The 25,507-nt window shown below is 43.6% G+C and overlaps 1 protein-coding gene across 2 annotated transcripts in view; it reads right to left on the bottom strand.

The window, feature by feature from the left end:
- Positions 1–21,510, bottom strand: part of CHST11 (carbohydrate sulfotransferase 11) — a 178,194-nt gene extending 156,684 nt beyond the window's left edge. The window contains exon 1 of one of the 2 annotated variants that reach the window (XM_067289873.1): positions 21,321–21,510. In XM_067289873.1, coding sequence (XP_067145974.1) covers positions 21,321–21,438 — 118 coding nt within the window. In that variant the 5' untranslated portion in view covers positions 21,439–21,510. The remainder of the gene's footprint in view (positions 1–21,320) is intronic. The other variant, XM_067289874.1, reaches the window with a different exon arrangement.
- Positions 21,511–25,507: the final 3,997 nt, after the last annotated feature.

The following is a 25,507-nucleotide window of genomic DNA, read 5'->3' as shown; positions in this document are numbered from 1 at the left end:
CCTATATAAGGCCATGCAAACAGACAAATGATTATTCTAGGTCACCAGCAAAACCACAAGAAAAATTTGTTTGACTTGTTCTGAAATCAAAAGTTTCCTCAGACCTTTCTCCCCACCTCACAAACTAAGGTGGGTTTTTTTCTGGATTTTTTTTTAAACACAAAGTATATACAAAACAAAAAACTATTAAAATCTTCATTGAAGACAGTGATTAAAGGTACTGCAGAGAAGTGTCATAACCACCAGAACAGAGTCATTTTCACTCACCTTCTTGGCCAAGCAGAACCGCTTTGCAAGATGTGGATAGGACCAACCCTTAACAACCCCACAGGTCACTGCTTAGGGCTCCCTTCTGAAAAATGGGGAGTCAGAGGTTCAATTCTTCTACCTAACTAGAAGCTAGCTGAGAAACTTCACTAATTCCTCATCTGAATTGGGTAAAAATAGACAGGACACAGGTTCAACTTTCCTACATAAGTGACCTAGTTCCTGGGTTTTTGGAAGGCACAGCTTGTGAATACAACCTAGTGTGAAGGGAGAAAGATGCTTCCAAAACTTGCTCTGTGTATGTTATTCAGATATTTCTATGCATTCAGCTAAAATTATTACAGGGATCCCAAAGGTGCATTTGTCAATACCAAAAAAGTTTACCCACGCCTACTCCTGTGACAAATCCCAGTGCTGGGTGGCTGAGCAACAGCTGGCTTCTTCTACCTAAAGCTAGGCAAGAGGGAGCAAAGGGAATACAAATAAGGGTTCAGGGAAAAGAAGAGGAAAAACAGTTTATGTTTTGAAAAGAATCTAGCTTGCAGCACAAGATAGGAAAAAAGGCAAAGGAAAGATTCAGAAAGGAGCAAGTCACCAAGAATGAAAAGGCAGAAAATGGTAGGGGTTTTTTTTGTTTGGTTTTTGGAGTTTTTTTAATGGAAACTCTCTCTTAACACTAGCAGAGTAACTTCAGTGGGCATGCTGGGGGGGGGGGGGGGTATTTGTTTTTTGTTTGGTTGGTTTTTTTTAAATGAGAGAGAGAAAGAGTCCAGTGATTAAATAAAACAAAACACCAAAGGCAAAGGATTTGACTGATTGTGGAGTGAAGCCTGACCTAAAAGCAGTTTACTTAATACCCTGGGGCTCGTTCAAAGCCACCAGAGACGGTTTTGCACAAACCCATTTAAGTTTTTCTGCTACCCAAAATGATGCACTGTTAGGAGCATGCTTGGAGATGCAGAGAGATTACACTGAGTTTGAAAAAGAAAACTTGTCTCTTGTCTGACTTGGCTCTATTGATCCAAGGCATGACACTCATTAACAAGTATTTTTTTTTGGGGGGGGGGGGGGGCGGGCGGGCAGGGACAACAACAAAAACAGTTCTCTGATGAACTGCCTTATCAAAGGGTTAGGCAAGTGCCAGTACTAGCAGAGCAGCAGACGTGGGAGTGGACAAGACCAGGGCAATGCCAGCACAGCCCATCTGAAACGGTAGTACAATGACCACCTCAAGGGAACAACTTGGCACCTGAGGGTGGAAGTGCCCAACACTTGCAGGAATCATGTGCCCTGCACAAAGCTTTCTACCAAATCTGTACTTGTATCTGCTCACATCCGCAAAGACATCAGATGAAACAACACAGGGTTATGCCCCCCTCGTTCCTTCCTATTGGAGGGAAGGAAGGAGGGATTTATCCTCACAATTCCTTACCTGGTTTGACCATTGTATTGTACTATACTATGTTAAAACATTAAATAAAAAAAAAAATCACAACTAAAAAAAATATTTAGAAACACTGCTTCATTCACGTGGGCATAAGTTGAATCTTCTCTAACTCCCTATCTATGAGAAGTCTAGATCATCTTTATAGCACTACTACTCAGCTTTCCTCCACCTAGCAGTCATAACTCTACACAGGTGACATCATGGTGGATGATATACAAGTGACTAATGTAAGAAATATAGTTATAAAGAGTTCAAGTGAATGAACAGACTTCTTCCTTAGCATGGACATTTAACTGTTGTGCCCTCAACTCCTTCTGGACCAATTTGTGCCAAGGGTTGATCTTCCAAGCATTTCCCTACACCAAGCAGCTTCTGACCTCCTCATGGGACCCATTCTGTTCATCCTCACATTCAACCACCTGAGGTGTTGCACTGTTACCACAATGCAGGCATACTGCACCATGCAGGTAAGGAAAGGCAAGACGAGGATGATACAAAATAAACATTTTTGCATGTGCCCAAGAAGGATAGAAGACTCCAAATCCTCCAAATCCCCCTTCAGCTTTGCCAATCACTTGGTTTTGAAAGCTGTGTCTATAAGGGTCTATAAGCAAGCAGGTTTCTAGAAATATTTTCTGACTGGATTTTCTTCAAGCTTTACTCAACATAATGTGCAATAAGCACATTAGCTCTACCTATTTATGCAGTGCTAGCAAAAAATGACTATATCCTGCCAAAACTGCTGTCCTCTTGAGGCTGACAAATTCTACCCAACCTTCTTCCCTGGGAGCGTGCAGCATGTCCTTACTCACAAATGCTACAACTTCAAGAAAAGGCAAAGCTGTCTCCTTCAAATGTTCATCTTTTAACTTCACGGCAATGTTTCTCTTTGCTGCAGTTCTCTGTGCCATTTACACTTTTATTCTTACCAAGGTCCCTTCTTACAATGCTTACAAGCACACAGTTTCACCTTCATCTTCAATAAGTCTCTTAAGCCTCAAAGACTAGAGATTATTAATACAATGGTGTATTTTTGCACTTCAAGTTATGCTATGCAACAAAACCCATTTTAAAACAAAACCCTTCAGTTTGACGCTCAAGCTTGAAATGAAGTGACATTTAGGCTTTGATCCTCAATCCAAATTCACAAGTCATCTTTGGAGTTGGTTCTAAAGTGATCAAGGACCAATCTCCAAGTCAATTTTAAACAGGACCCAAATTGCCAGTCTTGCATTAAGATCTGCTCTGTAGAGATCAACACTGTATGAATTGACATAAACTCAAACTCTTTCCCGAAATCTTTTTACAGACAGATCACCTGAAAAGGTTTCCACATAAATTCCAGTTAAGATTTGGCTTAACTAGAACTCCAAGCTTCAGACTTGGCTCTTGGATGTCATACAGTCTTACAAAATTGAAGAGACATGCTATTAACAAGACATGGGAGAATTTTGTTGATACTACATGAAGATAAACAAGAAGCATTTGTTTTTCACATCTGCGACACATCCATTTTCTTTGTTTGCCTCCCTTCAAGACAACAGAACTGGCAACTCCAGTAGCCTGCATCTTATTTCTAGCATTGTAATAGTCACTGGCAAAGCAAAGTAGCATGATTACCTATGCTACTGCTGTTCTACAGCAGTGTTATAAAGATCAAAATAATAATGCTAAACAAATTTCACTTTTCAGTCAGTCCTGCTACAAGGCTCCTAAGAAACTCTCCTCTGGCTTCCAAGTCTTTCCTGTCATTCTGCCTTTGAATGCAAATCTGACTGTTCTTTAATATTATTGTTCATCTGGGACAGTTCTCTCAACCGGTCTGTTGTGTGTCACTACAAATCCTTGCACCATCACAGCCCAGGAAGCGTAGAAGTGCTTTTCGCAGGACAGTGCCAGCTCTGGGACACAACTAATAGCAGCTGAAAATTTACAGTAGAACATAAGTAATTATTTATACTTTCTAGTCCCCTGCACAGGTGGAAGTGTCTTCCCTAGGATATTGCTGCTGAATAATATATTTCAGTAAAAAGAAAAGGGAAAAGCAGTCAAGCACGGGCTAGAAAATATACCCAAAATCTGCAACTGCTGACAGAAGTAACCAGCGGTGACACACAAACAGTAACAATATTAATGAATGATGCACTCACTGCAAAATGCATTATCTATCATTAGAAAGTGGCATATTATACTTAATTGTTCATAACACAAGGTTAATAAATTCCTGTCAGAATGGAATTGAAAGTGATACATAATTGAGAATTGGAGGAACTTGTTCTTACAACTGGAGATAAGCAAATTTAAACTGCTCTCACTTGTGTGTGTTACCTCCCAGTTTAATTAGAAGCATTTGCTAACAATGATAACCCACCACTATGATGGGGACCAGTAGAGCGAAAAACATCCGACTGACAGGCAACACTGCAAAGAGAGTATTCAATTGTTAATTAATTAACCAGGATATACAGCAAAAGGATAAAAACACAAATTATAATTTAACTTCTCAGTTTACTACTCCAGCACACCCATGGAGCAGTACTATTCCAACACAGTGCAATCTGCTGCTACTTAGGCTGATTCTTCCTGGCTGAACCCACATGCGGATTTGGGTTCTCTTCTGCCCATTCCCTCAGGACAAAAATCCTCTCCCTCCAAAGGAACCTACTGCACAGCCAACAATGAGGAAGTACCAAGTGACTGCTCTGCCAACTCCCCTTTCCTCCCCTCAGAAAAAGGATTCTCTTGCCTTGACATCAAGTTGCGAGCCATGGGCCAGCACGCTTTCTATGTGCATCCACAGGTTCCAGTGGTGTGCGGGCTTCCTATGGCATCCACACATGTTCTTTATTTAATGAAAGCATTTCTATTATTACATTCTATAATCTCTTTTTAATTATACTTAAATTCTGACTCAAAAGACTCCCTGGTCACATTTTTCTCCTCGGTACTAATACTCACTAATGGGAGTACTTAAAAATCCCACATTTTTAAAGCACGAGCTAAAAAGCCAATTAGGCATGGGCTTTGATCAGATTTTGCCTGCTCGATCCAGCTCGGGAAGCATACCAACATTAACTGTTAAGAATGGCCCAGTGTGGAGCAGCATGCAGGCAAGGACGCTCTGTCCGTGCATGCTGGTGTAGTCTGCCTGCCAGGACCACCAGAGCCAGCAGCCTTGGCAAAGGCAGGCAGCAGGTTCAGGGAGAAGAGGAAGCAATGAAAGCCATGACCTTCAGCATACATGTACATCATCAGCTAACACTGATAGGGACTGCACACATGCAGAGCAAGTCCTGCCCCTCTATGGACACCTGACAGGATATGTGCATCCATTAGCAGAACGTAACTAGTTCTCCTCTGAATAAATATGTGATTGAACAGATTCCCCTAGTAGGGACTCCCTCCTCTAACAGAAACAGGATCAGATTATCTACACACACACTCCACCAACCTTTTATCCTCTTATTTCCATCTCTTCCCAAACCATCAACTTAAAAATTGTAACAATAATGCAAATCCCAGGACTACACCAGATGTGGTTCTTGTCATCTAAAGGATAACCAGCTTTGCTTCTGTAGGTCTAAAGCAGCAGCCGCTTGGCAGGCTAGTGTTAACCCTGGCTTTAACAGCTAAGGGTCTCAACACTGTGTTTCAAGACAAGGTCACTCATACTCCTCCCCCCCCCCCCCAAAGGATCTTAGTATTTAGGAGCCTAAATTGGGAGAGTCTAAAAGCAAAGATTAGCCATAATGCTTTACCCTTGCATGAAACACAAAACTCTGATGATCATGACAGGGGAAATAATTTGCACAACAAATTTTTCTCATTGCTCATGTCCATCTTTAGGCTCCTCTGCACTACAAAGCCATTTCTGATGCCCTTTAGAAGAGCTGTTCTCAAAAGGTGTGGAGTCAGCAGATCATAAAAACAGATCAACTAGCAAACCTCCTGTCAGGGCCCTGAGGGCACCAGTGGGCCTTAAGTGTCCCAAACAGCCTCACCCAGGACCCACAGAGACACCCTCTTGCCTACAGGACATTGAAGCTCAAGGCAAGGGGTCCATTGAAGCTCAAGGCTAGGCACCCAGCCCTGACCTGAGCTACACTATGGACAGCTCTGTGTCCTGCCCTTTCTCCTGATGTCCAGACTTCCCAGCTGGTCATCTTAGATGGAACTCAGACCCATGTAATGGGCAGACCTGTCTCCTAGGTGGACCTCTGACTCATGTTATAGATAGCCTTGTCTCCAGTCATGCCTCCAGCCCTATCTCCTGCCGAGTCTGGGTCCATCCAGGGAATCTCCCCAACTTTTTACCTCATCCTACCTGGGACCATGGCCAGAACCTGTCACTGCCCTGCTCAAGTGCTGTGGGATGGCTCCCTGTCAGTGAAGGCACCACCTGTGCTGGGGTCACCCTTGGCTCCCAGCTTGTCCTCCTTAATGGGACAGCCCTGCTCCTGCTGCTCCCTGACACACGTATTCCCCCATATCAAAAGGGATAGACAGAACAGAAGCTGCAGCAAAAATGATTTGTATAAAAAGCTAGTGGGGAAAACACACTGAGACATCTGATCAGGAAGTTGAAAACCTTGTGGAGCCAAGCAATTATAAGAAGCAGAAAATAAGGCACTTTGCTGTGTGATTAAACCATAGGCATAAATCATTAACACAGCACAAGGCAGTTTCCATATACCCATTCACCTGGGGTCCATTCAACCTAATAAGCTTGGAGCATATTACTCCACAACCACATCTTTGGGCAATGTCAGCAGAACTGGGATGGGCAACCTGCCAGAGGAAAGATAGCGCTGGTGAGGTGGGCTCAATTCTCTGCTCCACCAATAGCTTCCTGTACAGTTGTGGACAAGTTGCTAGGAACAAGATTAATTCTGCTGCTTTTTAATTCTGCCATTTGACTGTATCTTAGTTCCCCAACAAAGGGGATTATCCATAGAAGAGACTTAGCACTGTGTCCAAGAACAGGCTGGGGTACCTCTCACTCCCTGAGCCAAACCTTGTGTGCCCACATGTCCATACCAGTAGCTTAGCCTAATGCCCTTCAGGAAAGGCTATCTGCCTATTCCAGGAAGGAGCCCAGCTGACCAGCTTACTTAACATGAGCACCTTGGCAGTATGAGATACCTACTCCAGTAGCAGCAGAAATACAAGCTTTCACTTCATCCACACATTGGAGCTCACATGAAGCCCATATCTGCCCACAAGCCTACTTCAAAACAGTTCAGACGGGAAGTGATAGCTGGGATCAAATACAGACTCACATTTGACTTTGAACAGACCTGCCAGAACTAGCAGTTTTGGTGGCCAGCTACTGCTTTCAGCAGTAACTTGCTTTCCTGTTGTGTGGGGGACTAGCCTGCCTACATTGAGAGCTGCTCAGGTTCCAAACAGCTCAATTACATGCATTGGTGTTGCACATCAGATTCTTGCAGCACACGTTCAAGTTTAGGTCTGCTCAGTGCCACCACAGGTCTCTGATTAAGCAGAGGCACAAAGTGCCCTGGTGCTGCAGAACAGCAAGGACAGATTAAAGCAAAGGAGGAACTGCCCTCTTCCTCCTGCCAGCTAATAGCTGTGGTCCATTCGAAAGTGGACTCTGACCTTTGCACCCTCTGTTCTAGACAAAACTCTTTAGCAAGGGGCCTCAGGCATACTTTAGCCAAAGGTGTAAAAACACGGGCACTGGACCTTTAGATCATTCATTTACAGCATGAAGTTCCTGCAGCTGCATCACTTGCCTACAAGAAAAAGCATCCGGAGACATATTAAGGTCTTAAGTGCTCAATTTGCAATTTTGACCTCTCAACTTTGTATCGTAGTGACAGATTATTGGCAACCCAGGAAGACAAAACTTCCTTCCTTCCTTCCTGGGGTCAGGCTCTTCTCCCTAAAGATCTCCTTATAACAGGGATGAAGAAAGTACCAAGTAAAATACAATCCAACTCTTACTCCTTGAAGCTGACAATGTCTTTGCTTGTTAAAAAAAATGGCAAACCCACTTGCCAAAGGGCACTGGAACAGATGGGAACTGGAAGGGCTGCTACATAAATTAAACACATAAACACTGGTTGTCTGCACAAAAATCAGCTCCTTTAATTTCCACACATGTGGTATTTGATGTGGCTGTAGTGCCGTTTCTACATGCCTTTGCTTCAGGATGACAGGTTTACATTTTTCCAGTTTGCTACATAACTACATAGCACTTAAAACTGCCTACAGCTAGAAAAGATGACAAACGTGAGACAACCCTGATATTTTCAGCAAGGAAGGTAAAGATTTAAAACTTTTTGTCATCTGTAATTGGAAATTTAAAGTAGCCCCTGTCCTGAACAGGAAAATACAGATGCAGTGTGCTGGCAATTCTGTATCATCCACAACTCAGGACAGTCAAAGGCAGGTTTGTTTTTTAATTTAACACAAAACTAATCTCCAGCTGACAGAGGAATGAGAAGAAACTCATATCCCAGAATTTCACACAAACACCTCCTTCTGGGCAAACTACTTCCCATGAAGATGTCCTGCTCTCTTCTCTGAGGTGCTTCATGTCACCATCAGGGAACTGAGCAGCTCAGCACAGAGCCTCAGCAAAACCCTCCACTCACATAGATCACCCATCACAGCCTGACACAAAGGTACATTTTTGACTGTAATTACAGTACTTGACTATGTCAGGGTGCCATGAGGGCTGGGAGCCACACAAGGCCAGCAGAGCAGGGCCTCATAACCAGGGCCTGTCCCACTGCCCCACAAGGGAGCAGGGCAGCCAGGGACAGCCCCAGTCCTGGGCATCAGGCCCCTCCGTGGGGACAGGGACAGGCCAAGGCTGGGCTGGGCAGTTGCCCATGGCTCAGGGTTAGGGGCCCATGGCCACACGAGGGCAGGAGATCGGCACCACTGCAGCATTGTAGGACAGGGACTGATGGCCCCAGGCTGAGCTGGACCACCTGGTAGTGCCCACAGGACCCTGACAGACTATGAGAGGGGACAGAAGCTTATGGGTCAGTAGGGGAGGGAAAAATACAGGATTCATAGGTGTCTTGCAGCACTGAGCACAGTCTAGGTGTTCAAAGTGCCTCACTGCAGTTCACAAGCTATAGCTGTCGTCCTGTGCATATACACCTGTGGGAGAATCAATCACATGTTTAGCATGACAAGAAGTTTTTTCGCATATGTTCGCAAGATTGAGACAAAAAAAGTTCCTTTCAAACACATTAAGAACTGAGCTTTATCAATAATCAGGTTCCCTACCTTGAACAGCTTTAGATGAAGCATTACTTCTGATGCTCCAGACCTCCGCAGGAACTGAATAAGCAAGGTGCTAGATTTAAGGGTGAGGCCTTTTCAAGCAGTAGCAAACACATCCAAAACATGCTATACCACAGATTTCTGTTTCTAGGAACAAACACCAGCACTGTCCTGCAGCCATCACAGACAACGTGCACCAGAGGCAGGTCTGAAGGGCAGCACAGGTACATCAGTCAGCAGTCCCAACCCTTCATATGTTTCACTGACACTGCCCTTTTGCAACAAGCAAGAGCAACCTTGAGGGGAACCTTGTCCTTAAAGTGTAGTAAAAGGAGAACAAATAAAGCACAGGGACTTTGATATAAATCTGCAACTGGAATTATATTTTAATTTACAGATAAATTAAAGGTTAATCACAGGCACGCGAGTTAAAAAAACCAGGAAAGTACAATCAATCACTCAAGTCAGCCCTGATGAACACTTAAGAGGTTTGCTGACAGAGGAAGGCCACAGAAAGGGTATGGTTTTGTTGTGTGTGCTGTTTAAAAAACAAACAACCCCCCTCCACACACGCACACACTTGGATTTGGTGGCAAGAGCCCTTAACAGACTTGAGCACAAAGCAAAAGAAGGGGGGAGAGGCAGGCCTTTTCATCAGCTATTCTGATCAGTCCAGTAAGTGTTTTACTGGCAGCAGCTGTCCAAGCACAACATTACCTACAGTAAGACAGGCTTGCTGTTCCAGCAAAGAGACTTCTAAGCCGAGGCATGGCCTCCCTCTCAATATTCCTACAACCAAACCATAAAATGACATCTCAGTAGACATTCATGTAACAGCATTGCCAAGACACTTTCACCAAAAAGACCACTTTTCTGTGTTAAACACTGCCTAGAGAATAACCTTTCCAGAGCAGGGAAAAGACTAATACAGACAAGCAGAGGATGTCTGACTAAACAGGACCTTGAATCAGGACTCAGAAAACCTGGAGCAAAACTCATGGTTCTGAGGCAGGAACCTTGCACAGGAGAGCTCTACAAAAGGAGCTTTTGAAGCCCCACGTATCTGCAACGAGAGGATTTTCCTGGTAGGAGCACCAGGAAGGACACACAACTGCCCCCAGCAGGCACCCTCACAAGTCTAGACTGTGCTTGGATGGGACTGCAGTGGTGTCCCTTGGGCTGAGTCTTGGGACCTTAGCTGTGCCCAACATCTAATTTGTGCTATAGTCCACTCCAAACCTAAAGGAGACAGGGAGACTGCAGCCCTCAATTTAAACAAGCATCAGACTCCACAAAAACACTCCACCCTCAAGTTTTAGTCCTAGATGTGCCACTAGCCTGCTGGAACACCATTAACTAAGCCCCTCCCCACATACCCTTCCCACTCATGTCTCAGTTCCCCTCACTATATCGTGAAGAAGAAAGTATGGGCCTACTTCATGAAACATTTGTAATTGTAATACTTTGTTTCATCAGAAGGTTTAAAGAAGTAGATTTGGGTCCAAATCCTCAAAGATTTCCAAAAATACTGCTGCTAATTGTTGCTCCCTGCTAAGAAAACAATATCATACAAATGATAGCTGGTGCTGATGAAAGCAGTCCATCACAGCAGATGCAAGGAAAAGCACAGACTGGACATTAATTAATATATGACATACATTGCTTCACACATGGCAGTGCTGCTGGGCTTCCACAATGCTGGAGAAATACTCTAAGCATAAACTATTCCGGCAGGGTAAAATTGTTCAGGTACAACCCAATGACAAGAGAACAAGAGATCCCCTCACAGTTGGAAAGGGAGCATTAAACAAATCACATTTGGTCTGTTTTGACATCAGATCCTAATGAATGTAGAAACAAGCAAAAGGCCTAAAGAGCACAAAGAAAAACAAAACAAGGGGAAAAAGTCAATGTAAAGATTGGCAATGGGAAACAACCCAAGCTAGTTTGGGCAAGCAAGAATTACAGCCTGTTTCCCTTGGTGCCCAACCACACAGAAGGGAATGAGACACATTTCTATTTGCACAAAGAGTTCTCACAGTAACATGTTACCACCCTGGCTATAGCACTCTTGAGATAGATGAGGCTGCGAGTCACTTGCATTACAACAATGTATAGACTTTGTGCTCTACTAATCATTTAGAAACAATGGCCTTGTGTATATTTTTGTTTTGCTAACTGTCCTGGCACCCACTGCAAAATTCTTCTTTGTCTACTCTGAAACATTATAGGAAAAGTATTCAGGAAACAGGCAAGAGAATGTGGAAAGACTCACTAGAAAAACTGATGTGTTTGGGGGTAGGGGGAACTGGATCAAGACTGCCAAATATGAACTTGATTTTAATTAAGTCGTGTCTGCCTTCCATTATCCATTTCAGCTCATTTAGTATCTCAAAAGAATTTTAAATAGTTAATAGTTCCAGAAGCCCCAACTTTTTTCAATTTTTTCTTTAATTCAATTACACTTTTGCTGTCATGTCAGAAATATTAATAGCCTTTTCTGCGTGGGATAGTGAAGTTCTACAGCAGGACCAGTACACTTCAATAACATTGATAGCCTGCATGCTAACAGTTACATATAATTAATCTGCCAATGTTATTTTCACTGAAACTAATGAAAAAAGACAGTACACTTTTCAATACTTCAAGCATGTACCCCTGTGGGGAAAAAAAAACAAACTATCTTTCACTTGTGCAGAAATACTCTAGGTACGACAAACAAGTGAGAAAGAATAGAAAAGCAAAGCTGTTGCTCAGTCATGTTCTGTAAGAGGACACTGAGGGACAAATTCTGCTCTGGTTATAGCAGCTTTGATCCAGAATCAACCTACCCAGCTCAATGATGCCAAGCCAGACTTACATGGCTAAAACAGTTCAGAGGTCCCCTCAAGCCTCTGATACAATGTTCCTACCACCACAGGAGAAGCGTGCCCTGTACGCAGTTCAGAAAGCTTCTGTTCTGGTGTAGCAGACCTGACCCAGTGCTTGCTAAAAATCAAGTGAAAAGCAACTATTGACTTCTCCAGATCACACAATCACACAGACCTCATACAATCAACATACACAAACCACTCATCAGTATACTTCTCTCAGAAAAAGTCATAAAATCTCATGGCTTGCCCAGAAGAAAAACCAAACCTAACAGCCTAGCAGGCAGCTGTGGTCATATTTGAGCTTCCCCAAACTTGCCACAAGAGACCACCTAGTCTCATCTGGGAAGAGAAAAAAAGATGGAGAAGCAGAGATCAGCAGGCATGGGCCACGTGATTGCTAGCACGACAGCAGCAGGAACTTTGCATAAGGTCCAGCTGACTATTCCTGCTCCCACCAACAATTACTAACCCAAGAGAGCGGGACACAGCAACACTTAAGCGGCAGTGTACGTGTGTCAATAGCCACCCTGATTCTGTGATATATTTGTCCCACTTAGTTATGTCAACTTCACAATGATGTGCACGCAAACACAACTAAGATAAAATGTTTACCCCATCCGGCAAATCAAATTTATTTTAGAAGTTAATCAATACCAAAATGCTTAACCAGCAGAAGCTTTATCAATTTTATACTTATGACCCCAACTGACAGATTTTATTAATCACTAACTGTTTAAAAAGTGTTATTTGCCTCCCCCTCAGTTATTAATTCTCCTCTCTCACTTCCAACAAGGGCTGTTACAGCACAACTTTCTAGAAGGACACATTCGATCCCTGGTACTACGGTATGGGTGTAGAACACGCTATTCCATGTCAGGTCGCTTAAGATAACACAGACAGAGAGTTGTCCTGCCCGCATACCAACCAGCCTTAAAGCACAATAATGCAAACAGTCTTTAAAAGGATTTTAACTACCTGAAGCTCTTTGTTCTAAGATAAGGTATTACTGTAAAGATTATCCATGAGATCCAATTACAACCACTGTATTAATTATATCTCTACCTTTCCTAATCCAAAAATCCCTGCAAGTTATCCATTTCAAGTTTTTTGACCCCATTATAAAGTCATTTATTAGCCAAAAAGTGTGGAAACAACTAGCTACAAAGTATGCCATCTGTTAAGGGAATTCAGAAAGCATTACTCTGAGGGTCATGAAAACCACAATTTTTATTATTTACAAAACATTTTGAACTCTTATAAAAGAGATTCTTATAAAAAGAATTAAAAAAATACTGGCAAAAAAAGAAAAAGAACAGAAAAAGAACATAGTTCTCTGCTTTGTATGGAGTACAATGTGTTTGAGAGGTGGACTGAAACCTAACAGAGCCTTTTATTCCTTGTATGGACTCCGCAACTAAAAGTCATCATGTCCCACAGCCCAGTCAAGTGACATAAAAAGACACAATCTTTTGATATTAAGATTACCAAGGACAGCATCTTTCAGCCTGAGACAACGACAGCCAGCCTGTGTACAAGGTTCAAAGCGGCAGCAGTTCCTTTACAGAACAAGCACGACTGAGAAAGACCATCTCCTCCTCTTTCACATACTACAGGAGAGAGCAAGGATCCCGATCTTGCAAAAGCACATGCAGATCACTTTACTCACACCCTTGAAGTCAAGGGTGCTTCTCATCATAAAGCTAAGAGCAGACAAGCGTTTATATGATTTGATTGTTTCACACCTGGAAATTCACCTTCAGAAAAAGAGTTCCTGTTCTTTCACATCTTAGTAAGAAAGAATTCATAAAAATCAATACTTCTCCCAAGCTGATATTTCCAAATACCTGCATAAGTCAAGAAGTAATAGAGACAAGAAACAATTCCAAGTACATGTTTCAATCAGTAAAATAACAAAGGCACCTACATAAAACCCTAAGCACTTCTGGGATTTCTTCTAATAACAAAAGACCTCACACTCCTTACAAGAGCCATCTTGGGGGGGGGGGGGAGGGGGAAGGGTTTGCACTTCAGAAATCAATGCATTTGAGTTACCCAGGCCCTGAATTACAGAATTTGTAGGGGGAGGGAAGAGATGAGTGTGCACACTTTCCCCTCCTCTTTAAAGTCAACATATTACAAATGCTCATTTGCATCAGAAAAAGAAAACGAAGAGGATTTTTTCCCCCACAAAAAAATCAGATTCCCAATATAACCCTGATGTCAGTAAACATGTTATAATGACATTTCATTGTAAAGTTGCCGGTGGTAGCCAAATGATTTTTTTTTCTTTTTAAATCCTTCTGACACCTACGAGCTAAATATCAACACCTATTTAGCGCATCATTTCCGGTATGTAAAAGTAATTAATAAGACCAAAGCAAAGGTCTACTTTTATTGTCAACACTGGGCAAGGTGCAAAGAGCAACCAAAAAGAGTACATTAATTTAAAATAAAAGCAAATTGGATATTTAAATGTGAAGTACATGAGGTGTGGAAGTTTCTTTAATACAGTGAAACCTCCCTGGCTTATGCACACACAAAGTTTGCTTGCTGCAAATTATCAAATACTTATGCTGCACCTATTTATACCATGCTGTTTAATACCGTTCACAGAAATAAAGATGCTGTCATCCACTCCGGCTCTCCAAGACTCGCCAGCACAGAGCTTTTCACACTATTTAAATTCAACAGATGAACGGAGCAGGAAAAGCAAGCCAGCTTTCAAAGGCATACCTACAATCCATATTTCCTTTGGGAGGGGCTCACGGCCAGCCCCTGGGCCTGGGCTGGGCTATCACAGCAAGGACAGGAGGGAGGACAGACACCTCCATGGGATGGTCACCACCCTCTGGCGCAACAACACCACAGGATAGCGGGGAGGGGAGACAAAGTCTATCAGGGACCATTCAATGGTAGCCCATGACTAAAGTCAGATAGGAGGAAAGGAATCTACTCTAGATGACATGGCCAACTACTAATTCCTTAATATGGAGCATGGGCAGAGGGCAAGCCCACTTTAACAGGCAATTGCTTCCACTTCAAAGCTGTGAAACTTCCTCAAGATGTTGGGAACTGATTTTACCAGTATGATGGCCACCACATTCATCAACCTGGCATTAAATGAAAAATGGGGGATAAGAACATTATGCAGAAGAAGCTATGCAGAGTACAAGTGTATACGCAGGAGAATTTTGATTTTTTTCTGAAACCTCAGTTCCAGGTGCCAAACAATTACATGAAAGGGGAACTCACTGTATCCTCCACTGATTACATTCACAAAATTGGAATCCAAGAAAATCCCACTGCTATCTAGAGGAATGAGTGAGAGATAATTAGGAGCTGAAATCTCTCATTGGTTCGCTATAGTCTCCGGTGGTCTCATCCTCTAGTTAGATGACGAGCTCTGTGCCAGGAACATCGCTTTGTTGTACGCAAGCATTCTGCCTACAACAAAAGGACATTATCCATAACTTGGTTACTGAAACACTAAGAGGAATTAACCAAACTCTATAGTTTGAATAGCTACTATAAAAGGCATATGGCTACTTCATATACAAACACCCAACACGCACAAGTTCCACAGGAACATTCAACGTAAATAAGAACGTGCTTTGAAATGTTATCATTGTAAAACAGTAGGTGGTTACTGAATCTAAATGACTCACCACAGACATCTCCATCTTTACCCCTGACACGTCAGGTCTGTACAAATACAAGTTTCTGAATTTAATTTCTTTTATGTGAAGGGAAGAGCTCCTGCTCTTTTCATGGATTTGAACTGGGTCCTTCAACTGTGCATCCACACTTGATTTTATGTATGTTGACACTTAAACAAGTCATACAAAGAATTCAGACATTTGCCTTGAACAATATGCACAACCTGCAAGAAAAGCCATCATACTCAAATACTTGTTCTGCCACCTCTGTTCTTAACTCCCTCAGGATTACCTTAGAGTTGATTCATAATACATATGCGTTGGCCCCAAATGCTTGAGAGGAAAAAAAAAACAATACTGTAACGACATTCACACAAGGACAACTGGAACAGCCTTGTCCAGCAGGATTTGATACAGTATGTCTGGCAACCGAGTCAAACAGAATACAGTCTTGGGAAAAGTAACATGGATCTAATTTCTTCCAATTCTCTGAACTGCTTTTAGAGTTACATGGTATGGTACAAGATAAACTACCTGTCACTCCTAAAAAGCTAAGGAAACAATTTAAGTATTCAGAAAATATGCCCACCCTACACAGACACAAAATTCACATGCTGGTTATACCTGATCAACCCTATAAATTTTTTCATTAAAAGCACTGTGCATTTCTGGCATGCACATATATATATATTATATATATAATTTATTTTATATAATATATATATTTTTTTTCTATTGCTAAAGGAAAAAAAATCAAATGTGACCAGAATTTTTTTTATGTCTCTGGCAAAAAATTAGTCTTGAACCAAATCATGACAGTTTTACATCTGTGAATACAGAGCATTAATATTATGAAAATCAGCACACACTTCCCTGATATTTATTAAGGTGGGGGAGCACATTAAAAGTTTATAAAAACCTACTATGTGGAAATGGTAACTGTGGAGTAATAAACATTCTGACGATTTAAAATTTAATAGGAAGTTACTGTGGGCATTGCCAGGTAATTTTTGCTTGAATACACTCAGAAATAACAGGGTCTATTTTATTTCTTAAGATCAACTAGTGGTTGTTGCAAGAAGCTAGTCACACCGGCTGATACAGAAAAAGTTGCCCTTCTAACAAGTTTAATATTCACTAACCAGGACTTTCAGAAGATACAAACAGCAGTTTAACTCTCAACTTCGAGCATTCCCAGACTACTAGTACCTTGGAGAACAGGAACTGGAGCTTGGCAAGTTTGCTCACAGTGATGAGGCAGTCGCACAGAAATCAATGAAAAGCTTACAGGGACAGGGAGAGGGACAAAGGATTACAGCAAAGCCCCCTCACAAATCTGGTGGCTGTCAAGTGAACTCCATTTCTCAGTATCCCAAATAGAAAAATTTTAAATCAATATATGGGGTCTGTCAAAGAAATACTACTCAAGCACAGCTTTGCAAATCTCATTCCCCTTCATAAGCAGGGAACCAAGCATGGATCATGTTCAAGACGGGAGGCTACTGCATCAATTTTGGAACCAAATCTTCCATCAAAACCAATAGTGAGTTTGTCTTCAGACTTAAAGAAAAAATCCGAAGTGATCTGAGCTGTTCTGACATTTGAGCCTTCTCAAGATGTCAGCCTTCTGTAAGGAACAAGCAGCTATCAGTTGCACGGTGCTGCATGCATAACCGAGCATGTCATGGAGAGGAGGCCAGTCTAAGGATCTAACCTTTGTTAGCAGCAATAGCAGAACAGTAAAAAGAACAACCCACAGAGACAGGGAGATGAAAAATTGAGCAAAAACATTCAAGTCTGCAGTGGAGAAAACAGATTTAGAATAATCTAGTTCCATAAACTGGTTTCAGGTATAATAAAGATAATATTACTAATTCTACCTTTATGTGGGATCTTTCATCTTGAAGGATTCCCAACACCTTGCACATCCCTGGCCCCAGCCTAGCAGAGCAGCTCCTGCATACGCTTACTGACACTGAGACATTACTGTCCTACTCATAGCAGCTGGGATGGCTACGGAGGAGAGTAAGTAAGCCTGTGAAAGCGCAGGCAGGCTAAGGACTAGTAAGTGAACCGATTTCACAGGAAAGGCACTAGATACAACTATGATGGGCTGTCGTAAAACTAACACTGACCCACTGAACACAAATCCAGCAGCATGCAGCAACAACCAGGTTGCACTCTGTCCTGCAGGCAGTACACAGTGCAGGAGTAAAGCAAGGAAATACTCCAAGAAAAAAATCCTGGGGAAATCTCCATTCAGCTGTAATAAATACTGTAGAATGTTTTTGTGTGTTTGCCTGCTTCTTCTTCTCTTTTCAGAAGAGGCTAGACAGGCAACAGGAAGTCACACAGAAGTCTCCATGGCCACTTTGTCCCTCAGGAACAGAGAGTGAGCTGGCCAGCCCCAAACCCACAGATCACACATAGGCTGCAAAGGCTAGGGCCACCTCGAGAATTTCTCTCTGCAGTGTCCCTAGGCAGCAGAGAGCCACGCTGCTCAACTTCCCCTGCCGGCAACTTGTCGGGGAACCCTCACAGGAGATCTCTGCCAAAATGAATACAATGCAAGGTTGCGTTAACGAGACAGCATGCTTACCAGCAGCTTCCCAACAAAGAAAGAGTTCAGAGCCAAAAGTATAAAGCACCCAGTCCCCGCAACATGCTGGTATTTGAGCTACAACACGGCCAAGGCTTTAACTGTGGCATTTTTTTCCCCACACATGTATTTATCCCAAAGGATCAATCTGCTGGCAAGAATTTGTTTTTTAGTGTTCTAACAAGCAATCCCCATTCAGACCTTAGATGGGCACTTGCCATTTTATAACAGATGAAGAGCTGTTTTGTCCCTGAGGGGGTTTGGACTCATCCTTCAATTGCCTTCTAGCCTCTTCCACCTTTTCTGTATCACACCTAAAATTGCTTGGAAAGCTCCGTGGGCAGAGAACAAGTCTTCTAAAATTCACCAAGAGCACAACCGGCTGGAAAACAGGTGGTAGAGGTGGTGAAGAAATTACTAAATTTTGAATGAGGAGCTGACACTTCTTGCAGGGAACAGAAAATCTTATTTTCCATCCAAAAGGCTTGGATGGAAATTTTTCCACTAGTTCTGACTGCAAGGTGTCCTACCTTACAGAGTACTGTAAACTCCTAACAATAGTGACAGGTGGCAAGCCAGAGTGCACGAAAAATACTGCTCCTTCCTGTAGCCTTCCTGAAATACATGCTCTAGAGCAGATCAGCTAAAATTCTAATCACTCCACAACACAAGGAGAACCAGCAAAGACCCTGAAAGCTCTTAATATCTGCAGTCCCCCCCATCGCCGTGCATCCTGCCCAGGGTGCGGTTCCACAGAAGTTGGATCTGCATTGAGAAAGGTTACCAGTGTGTCTTAGAATAAAGGTATTTACAGTCACCCAAAATGGTCTGCTCCCTGACATATACCATTAGTGAGTAAGCTTACCATCTCCCCCTCTCCTGCCCCTCCAGGGACTCCACCTCAGTCTACCATTTGCATAGCCACAAAGATGGCAATACATATAACCGGGTAATAGATACCCGGTGACAATGGCTGTTTGAGCTTTACAAGCTGCATGTAAATTGGATGATCACACCATGCATGTTTCTAGATTAGAGTTTTGACAGATTTCTAGCAGTTTCCATTACAGAAATAGCCCATTAAAAAAAAAAAAAAGCAGCATCTGTTATGATCGAAAAGATGCATTAGAGACAGACAGGTTCTGATCACATTTCTTTCTGGATCTACTCTACTTACACTAACAACCTAAATATGGGTCAAAAGGAAAATGGGTCTAGATTATCCTGCCAGTGATTTCACAGCATCACAACCTCTTAAGAATTTATGGCAAATCCTTTCAATTGTATTGAAATCTCAGCCTATTTATAGTCTCACAATAGCATGAATATAAAGCAATAATCCTCAGTAGTTAGTTATAGAGCACATTCAGAATTCTTTGATGATGATTTTATATGTTCAAAAATTCACACTAAAATATTTAATCTGTCACCTACTGCACGCTGAGTTTGTGTTCCAGCAGTATAATTCATCTGAAACAAGAGGAAAAGAATAACTCTTGGCCAAATTTTCTGAATATGCATGCAAACTACATTGCTGTGGGATGTAACCAGTGAGAAAAGTAGTATTTTTTAAAAGAATTGGTTGCTTGTAACACAGTTTCATAATTTTGCAGAGCACCTTGAAGCCCCTAAATAAAGCCTTCACCAGGTCTGCTAAAGGCTGAGCACTCCTTATGAAGCTAGTGAGCATGGAGAACACAGCAGGCAAGAAAAAAAAATATGCTAATTTTTGCAAGGAGTTGGCAGGTACTAACACAGATGGGTACCATAAAAGAGCAGATTCATCAAGCAAATGGTACCAACTCTGGAGAAGCAGACAGCTGATAGAGAAATGCCGAACAGCATTTAGTCTTACCACAGAAGAGTAGGTCTACTGAATCCTAATGATATCAGTGTATAAGATAAAGGCTTGGCAACTCCAAAAACTTTAAGGAAGGTCATTTTTAACCAACTATAGTTTGGTAGCCACATCAAACAGGGAAGGAAAGACAGTCAAGCTGAATACGTGCTTCTTACTTAACTGGAATTCAGTTATTCGCCACCGCTGTGCCTGTGACCATGACACTCAAGAGCTGGCAAGAGCAATTTACAGGTACCGCTCAAAAGACTTGCGCGTACCCAGCAATCTGGCCACCCTCTTTGCCCCCTGCCACAGCTGGTCTACAAAGAGACTATCACTCCCTCTTACAAAAGTTGGCTCTCTGCTTTGCTATAAGATTCCTTTAATAAGGTACCGTAATTTTAGTTCCAACCTCATTTATCAGGAAGCAAGGGAAGGAAAGGGAAGGGAAAGGGGAAAGTATGGGGGGGGGGGGAAAGAGACACAGATCAAAACTCTTAGTTTTTTGCCACGCTAGTAAGATTTGCAGCCCAGCTGCACGAAGTCCCACGAGCCGCCGCCGCTCCAGCAAACTTCCCAAACCTGCCTCCGCCGGGCTGCGCCGAGCCCAGCAGCACCCGCCGCGCCCGGGCAGGGGCTCCCGGCGGTGGCCCGCTGCCGGCGTCACGGGAAACATTTGCAGGAATTTGTTTTTTTTGTTTTTTGTTTTTTTTTTTTTGGGGGGGGGGGGAAGAGTTGCCTCCCTCTCCTCCCCGAGAGGAGCAGCCGAGCCCCCCGCGCACCGGGGACCCGCACACGCGGCCAGAGCGCAGCGCTGCGCGGAAACCGCTGGGAGTCGGGAGTTACCTTAGAGCTCCCGTCCCGCTGCTAACACTAAAAACAATAATAAATAAATAAATAAATGTATAAATTAAAGGCAGACAGTCCCAAGCGCAGGCACCACGGCGGAGGCAGCGCTGCGCGCACGGCGGGGCCGGCAGCCCCGCTCGCCGCACCGGGCAGCGGCTCCCGGCTCCGGGCCCCCGGCGCGGGCGGGACAGGAGCGGGCGACGGTGGCCACCGCGCACCCCCTTCCTCGAGCGCATGAAATAAAGCCGGGAAAAAAAATAAAATAAAAAATAAGAACTTTCCTGCAGCGGGAAGTTTCCTGCGCGGGCCGGCGAGGAGCGAGGGACGCTCCTCCGGGGGGGCGGCCGCAGCCCGGTCCCCGAGAGCCGCGGGACGGGACGGGACAGACGAGAATCGCAGCGGAGGCCCCGGCGGGAGCATCGGGGCCCGGCGGCGCCGCACCTGCGCCCCCGGGGCCGCCTGCCGGCCGGTTCGGCGCTGCCGCTGCCCGCGCCCCGACGCGGCGCGGCGAGCGGCGGGTCCCTACCTGGGTGCAACATACTTTGGAAATAGAAGATGACGAGGATGAAGGAGCCCACGGAAGTGACCAAGACCATCCTGCACACCCGGTTCATCCTCATTACTTCCAGCACCGCCGGCTTCATGGCTCTGCCACGGGGGAAGCAGGAAGGGCCCGCGGAGCGCGCACCGCACCGCCCGCGGCGCTCCGAGGTACCGCGGAGGAGCCGGAGGAGCCGCCGGAGCCGCCGCCGCGCCGGAGGATGCCCGGGCGCCCGCGCCCTGCATCGGGGGGCGCTAATGCCTGCGCTGGGCGTGACCACGCCGCGCGCCAGGCGGAGGGGCGCTCTGCGCGGCGCGGGGGGAGGCGGGCCAGCCGGGGAGCCGGGGCGGAGCGCGCCCCCCCCCCCCGCCAAGGGGAGAGATGGTCCCGCCCGGCGGCGGCGGCGGCGGCAGCGGGCGGGGACGCGCCGAGCTGCCTCGCGGGGCCGCCGCCGCCGCGGGGCGCGCCGCCGGGGGAGGGGCGGGGTGTGCCGGGCGCGTGCGGCTGCCGCTACAACCAACGGTCGCCGCCACAGCCAGCGGCCGCCGCCCGTGCTGAGGGAGGAGGAGGAGGCGCGGGGTCCCCCCGCCCCCTCCAGACCCTCTCATGACTCCCCGGCCGGGACTGGGGGACACCGGCCATCCTCACAAGCAGCGGCCAAGGGCAGCCCCTCGTTGCGGCCGCTCTGCCTCTGAACTTGGCCGCCTCTTAATAATCTCCTCCTCAGGGGTCTTGGGTCCGCCACCTTGGGGAGAGCTGGGCAAGGAGCGGGCTGAACCTGGGTGCTGGCCTTCCCACGGCCCCCGTGAAGGAAGTTTCTGGAAGGAGGCTTCTCGCCTTCGCACTCTGTGGAGAAAATGCTGTTCTCCCACTCCCCCCCCCCCTTTTTTTTCTTTTTTTTTGCGGTGCACAGCACTCAGTTAAGCCTAAAAGACTTTTTTTGGATCTTGCTCCTCGTGCTCTAGTGTTACGTGAACCACCATTTTATACTAAGTACTTGCCCTCTTTTCTTCAGTGTTACGCTATCCCAAGAAGTAGCTTAATATTTATAATCAGTGTAAACACTGATTTTTCATAGCACTGAATCATCTGTAATGAAAACACTGCGACCTGGCATGCCAGCAATGAAAGATTTTTTTTTTTTCCCCAAGTGCAAGACTAAGTTTCCTGAATTAACCAACTAGATGGCCCGTTTCTATTTGGAAAACAAAAGGTTCTTCCCCCAAGGTTCCTCCATCAAAATACACCCCTCGGTAGATGGATAGCAACAACAGGCAATGAGATACAAGACTGTACGTGGGAGGAATGCAGAAGAGCTTAGTGCAACAGAACAAAAGGGAGCTGCCATGTCCACTTGTGCATCTAAGTTTGGGCCCTCAGTTACGCCTATCGCACGCTGGGGGGTGTATGACCAGCCTGCAGGTCAGATAAATCCTTAACTAGGCACCTAACATTAAACAGCTGGTAGTGCTCCCAAATTATTACTTGCTCTAAGTATATTGTTGAATAAAATCAATTTACCAATATACATATCCTGCAATTTGTGCTTGCAGGCAGTTATTTGTTCTCCTTATGCACCCAAATACTGTTTTGCTACTGCTTTTCTTTTTGCTAAAGTAAAGTCATTTTGATGGTGCTGAGACCATCTTGATGTATAAAAGGATTTTTTTTCCTCCAGATTTTGCCAGTTATTCCAAGATGGTTGAGGAGAGGAGATTTTCTTTACAGTGAAAATAGACCTTAACAGAAACTTAAAGCTGGGAGGCAGGTAAACTGTGTTTTAAGTTTTAAAAAGAAAGAAAAAAAAAGGTATGAATATTCCTTCCTTGGTAATTGCAACAGAAACATATCAAGTCATCTGGGTTTTCTGGGTTTTCCATTCAGACTTTCCAAAAGCTAGTTAAAGGCATTCACCTCAAGGACAAAACCAATAATTTATCTAGACAATTGTAACTGAGTGGATTATTTAAGCTTGACCTAGAGTTTCTTTTATTAGAAATGATTTCTATTGTTCCTTATGGGTTTATACAGTGTTCATTTTGCTTACTTTCTGTAGTTTTTTTTTTTTTTAAAAAGCAGTTGTGATGTGCGGCGATCATTTTCTAGTCATTTTATTATAAAGGAAACTTTAAATGGATTTTTCTCCTTTAAATCCAAAAGTCAAATGTAACACAAATTATTATAGCAAAAAGCAGTAAATAAAGAGAAGTACTTCTAATATGTAACATGTCAAAATGACAAATCTTTAAGTCAGTCAACAGAAGTCAACGAGAGGCACAGCATGGGATTTCAGTATGCATCCATCAATACATATGCTGCAGCACAGAAGCAACTGCAGTATTTTAACAGAAAGAACTGGACTGTATCCAGGAATGTGGTTAGACACCAAGGGATGAGAGCAAAAACCTGGAACTCAATACCCAAGGGAAGTAACGCATGAGAAGAGAAATGCTTTACACATTGCTAGAGTGGTCAGTTGTTCAATGTGACTTAACGATAGTTGCTTTTTTTTTTTTTTTTTTGAACATCGTCCTCTGCTGGAATGAAGTAGCATTTTAAAGCAGCAGGAAGAAAAGCCCTGGCTGTGTGCTATTTGCTATTAAAAGGACATTGTAAAGGCAATACATTCATTATATACCTTGGGGATTACAAATTTAACATCCACCTGCACACTTGCAGCATCTATGTGAACTTCAGACTATAACATCCTTTCTAATGTCTAGTGAGTTAGGGCAATGAAATACAGCAGCTTTTTTTTTTTTTCCTCTCTCCCTTAACATATTCAGACATCTGCAATTTGGTTTTCCTACAGAGGAGAGCATAAAAGAGGGAGCACAAGGAAACACAGTTGTCTTTCCAGATGGGTGAAAAATTACATAATAGAGATACAGTATAAAGAGCTCAGGAACCTCTTTTCTAAAACATACCTCTAAATGAGTGGAAAGATTAGCAGCTGCAGAGCATTAGGGAGACCTTGGATTGTACTGTAGGTGTGAACACCTACCATTCCCATGATAACATCCAATATTTAGTATCTTTGAACAAAAATAGTGTCATCATCTAAGAGTCTTCTGGAAAGAAAGACTTAAGAACTGAGCCAAATGCCAGTGACATCAAAAAAAATTCAGACTGTTTTGTAGATTATTTTGTATAACAACAACAACAAAAACTTTCATAAAAAGCAAACTAACACCACTACCCACATCACTATATATTGATAAAGCTCTAAAAATAACAAAACCAAAGTTGATAAACAGCACAGGCAGAAATGCAATTTGTAGTAAAATCATAGTGCAATCTATCAAAAACAGCAAGTAGGCTAATATTAAAGAGCATTTAAAATAAGAACCAGAAAGAGCCATTAGATATACAGAAGTATCTTTGAGAAGCATATAGATAATTATGCAACTTTCCATCTGTAATGAAAGAATCTTAGAAAAAGTTATTTTGGTTTCTATTAATTAATTTCATCCACTTAAAAATAGAAGAAATTAAATTTAAGAGAATCTTTGTGGGGTCAGCCCATGTTATTGACAGAAAATGGGCAAGCTTTTGGGCACACTGGCTCTTCTTCAGATCTGAAACAGAAACAGCACTTTCAGACAAACTTTCTCTCATATCCTTAGACCATTCTAACTCCAGTCCCATCACCACCTCTTACCACCTCAGAGTGAAGCTATCTAGCTAAATAAGATAGAAAATCTTCTGTACCTCCTACATGTCTCTCTGTCTATATTCTGTGGGGCTAGTTTTTAACTTCCTCTGCCCTGTAACAGCCATATCATAAAGAGACCAGGTCTTCTTTTTGTCCCCCAAGGAGAAAGTACTTCACTGTAACAATTACAGCCAGTTAGCAAACCTTTCCTTTGACCAACTGTGTTGTATTGTGCTATCTGAAGGTAGGAAATTGAACACAAAAGGATCCATTTTAATGGGCATACACTCCACCACCTCACAACCTTGTAGGGCTCTGTAGCGCAACCTGAGATAGGCTATCAGTCAAGTTGCATTTAGCAATATTATTCTGTAAATATATGATAGCAGTCCTTTAAGATACTGATTCTGTTCCTGTGAAAAATCACCAAGAGCCTCCCTCCCCCAGCTGATTTCAGAGGAAGCAGGATGAAGATTTTGTACCTACGGAGTTCACCATCAGCAATTCACTGTATCCA

Source organism: Apteryx mantelli, chromosome 1 (genome assembly GCF_036417845.1).
Source record: "Apteryx mantelli isolate bAptMan1 chromosome 1, bAptMan1.hap1, whole genome shotgun sequence".
Classification (NCBI taxonomy): Eukaryota; Metazoa; Chordata; class Aves; order Apterygiformes; family Apterygidae; genus Apteryx; species Apteryx mantelli.
The sequence above is the reverse complement of the archived record's forward strand: the minus strand, read 5'-3'. Positions and strand labels throughout refer to the sequence as shown.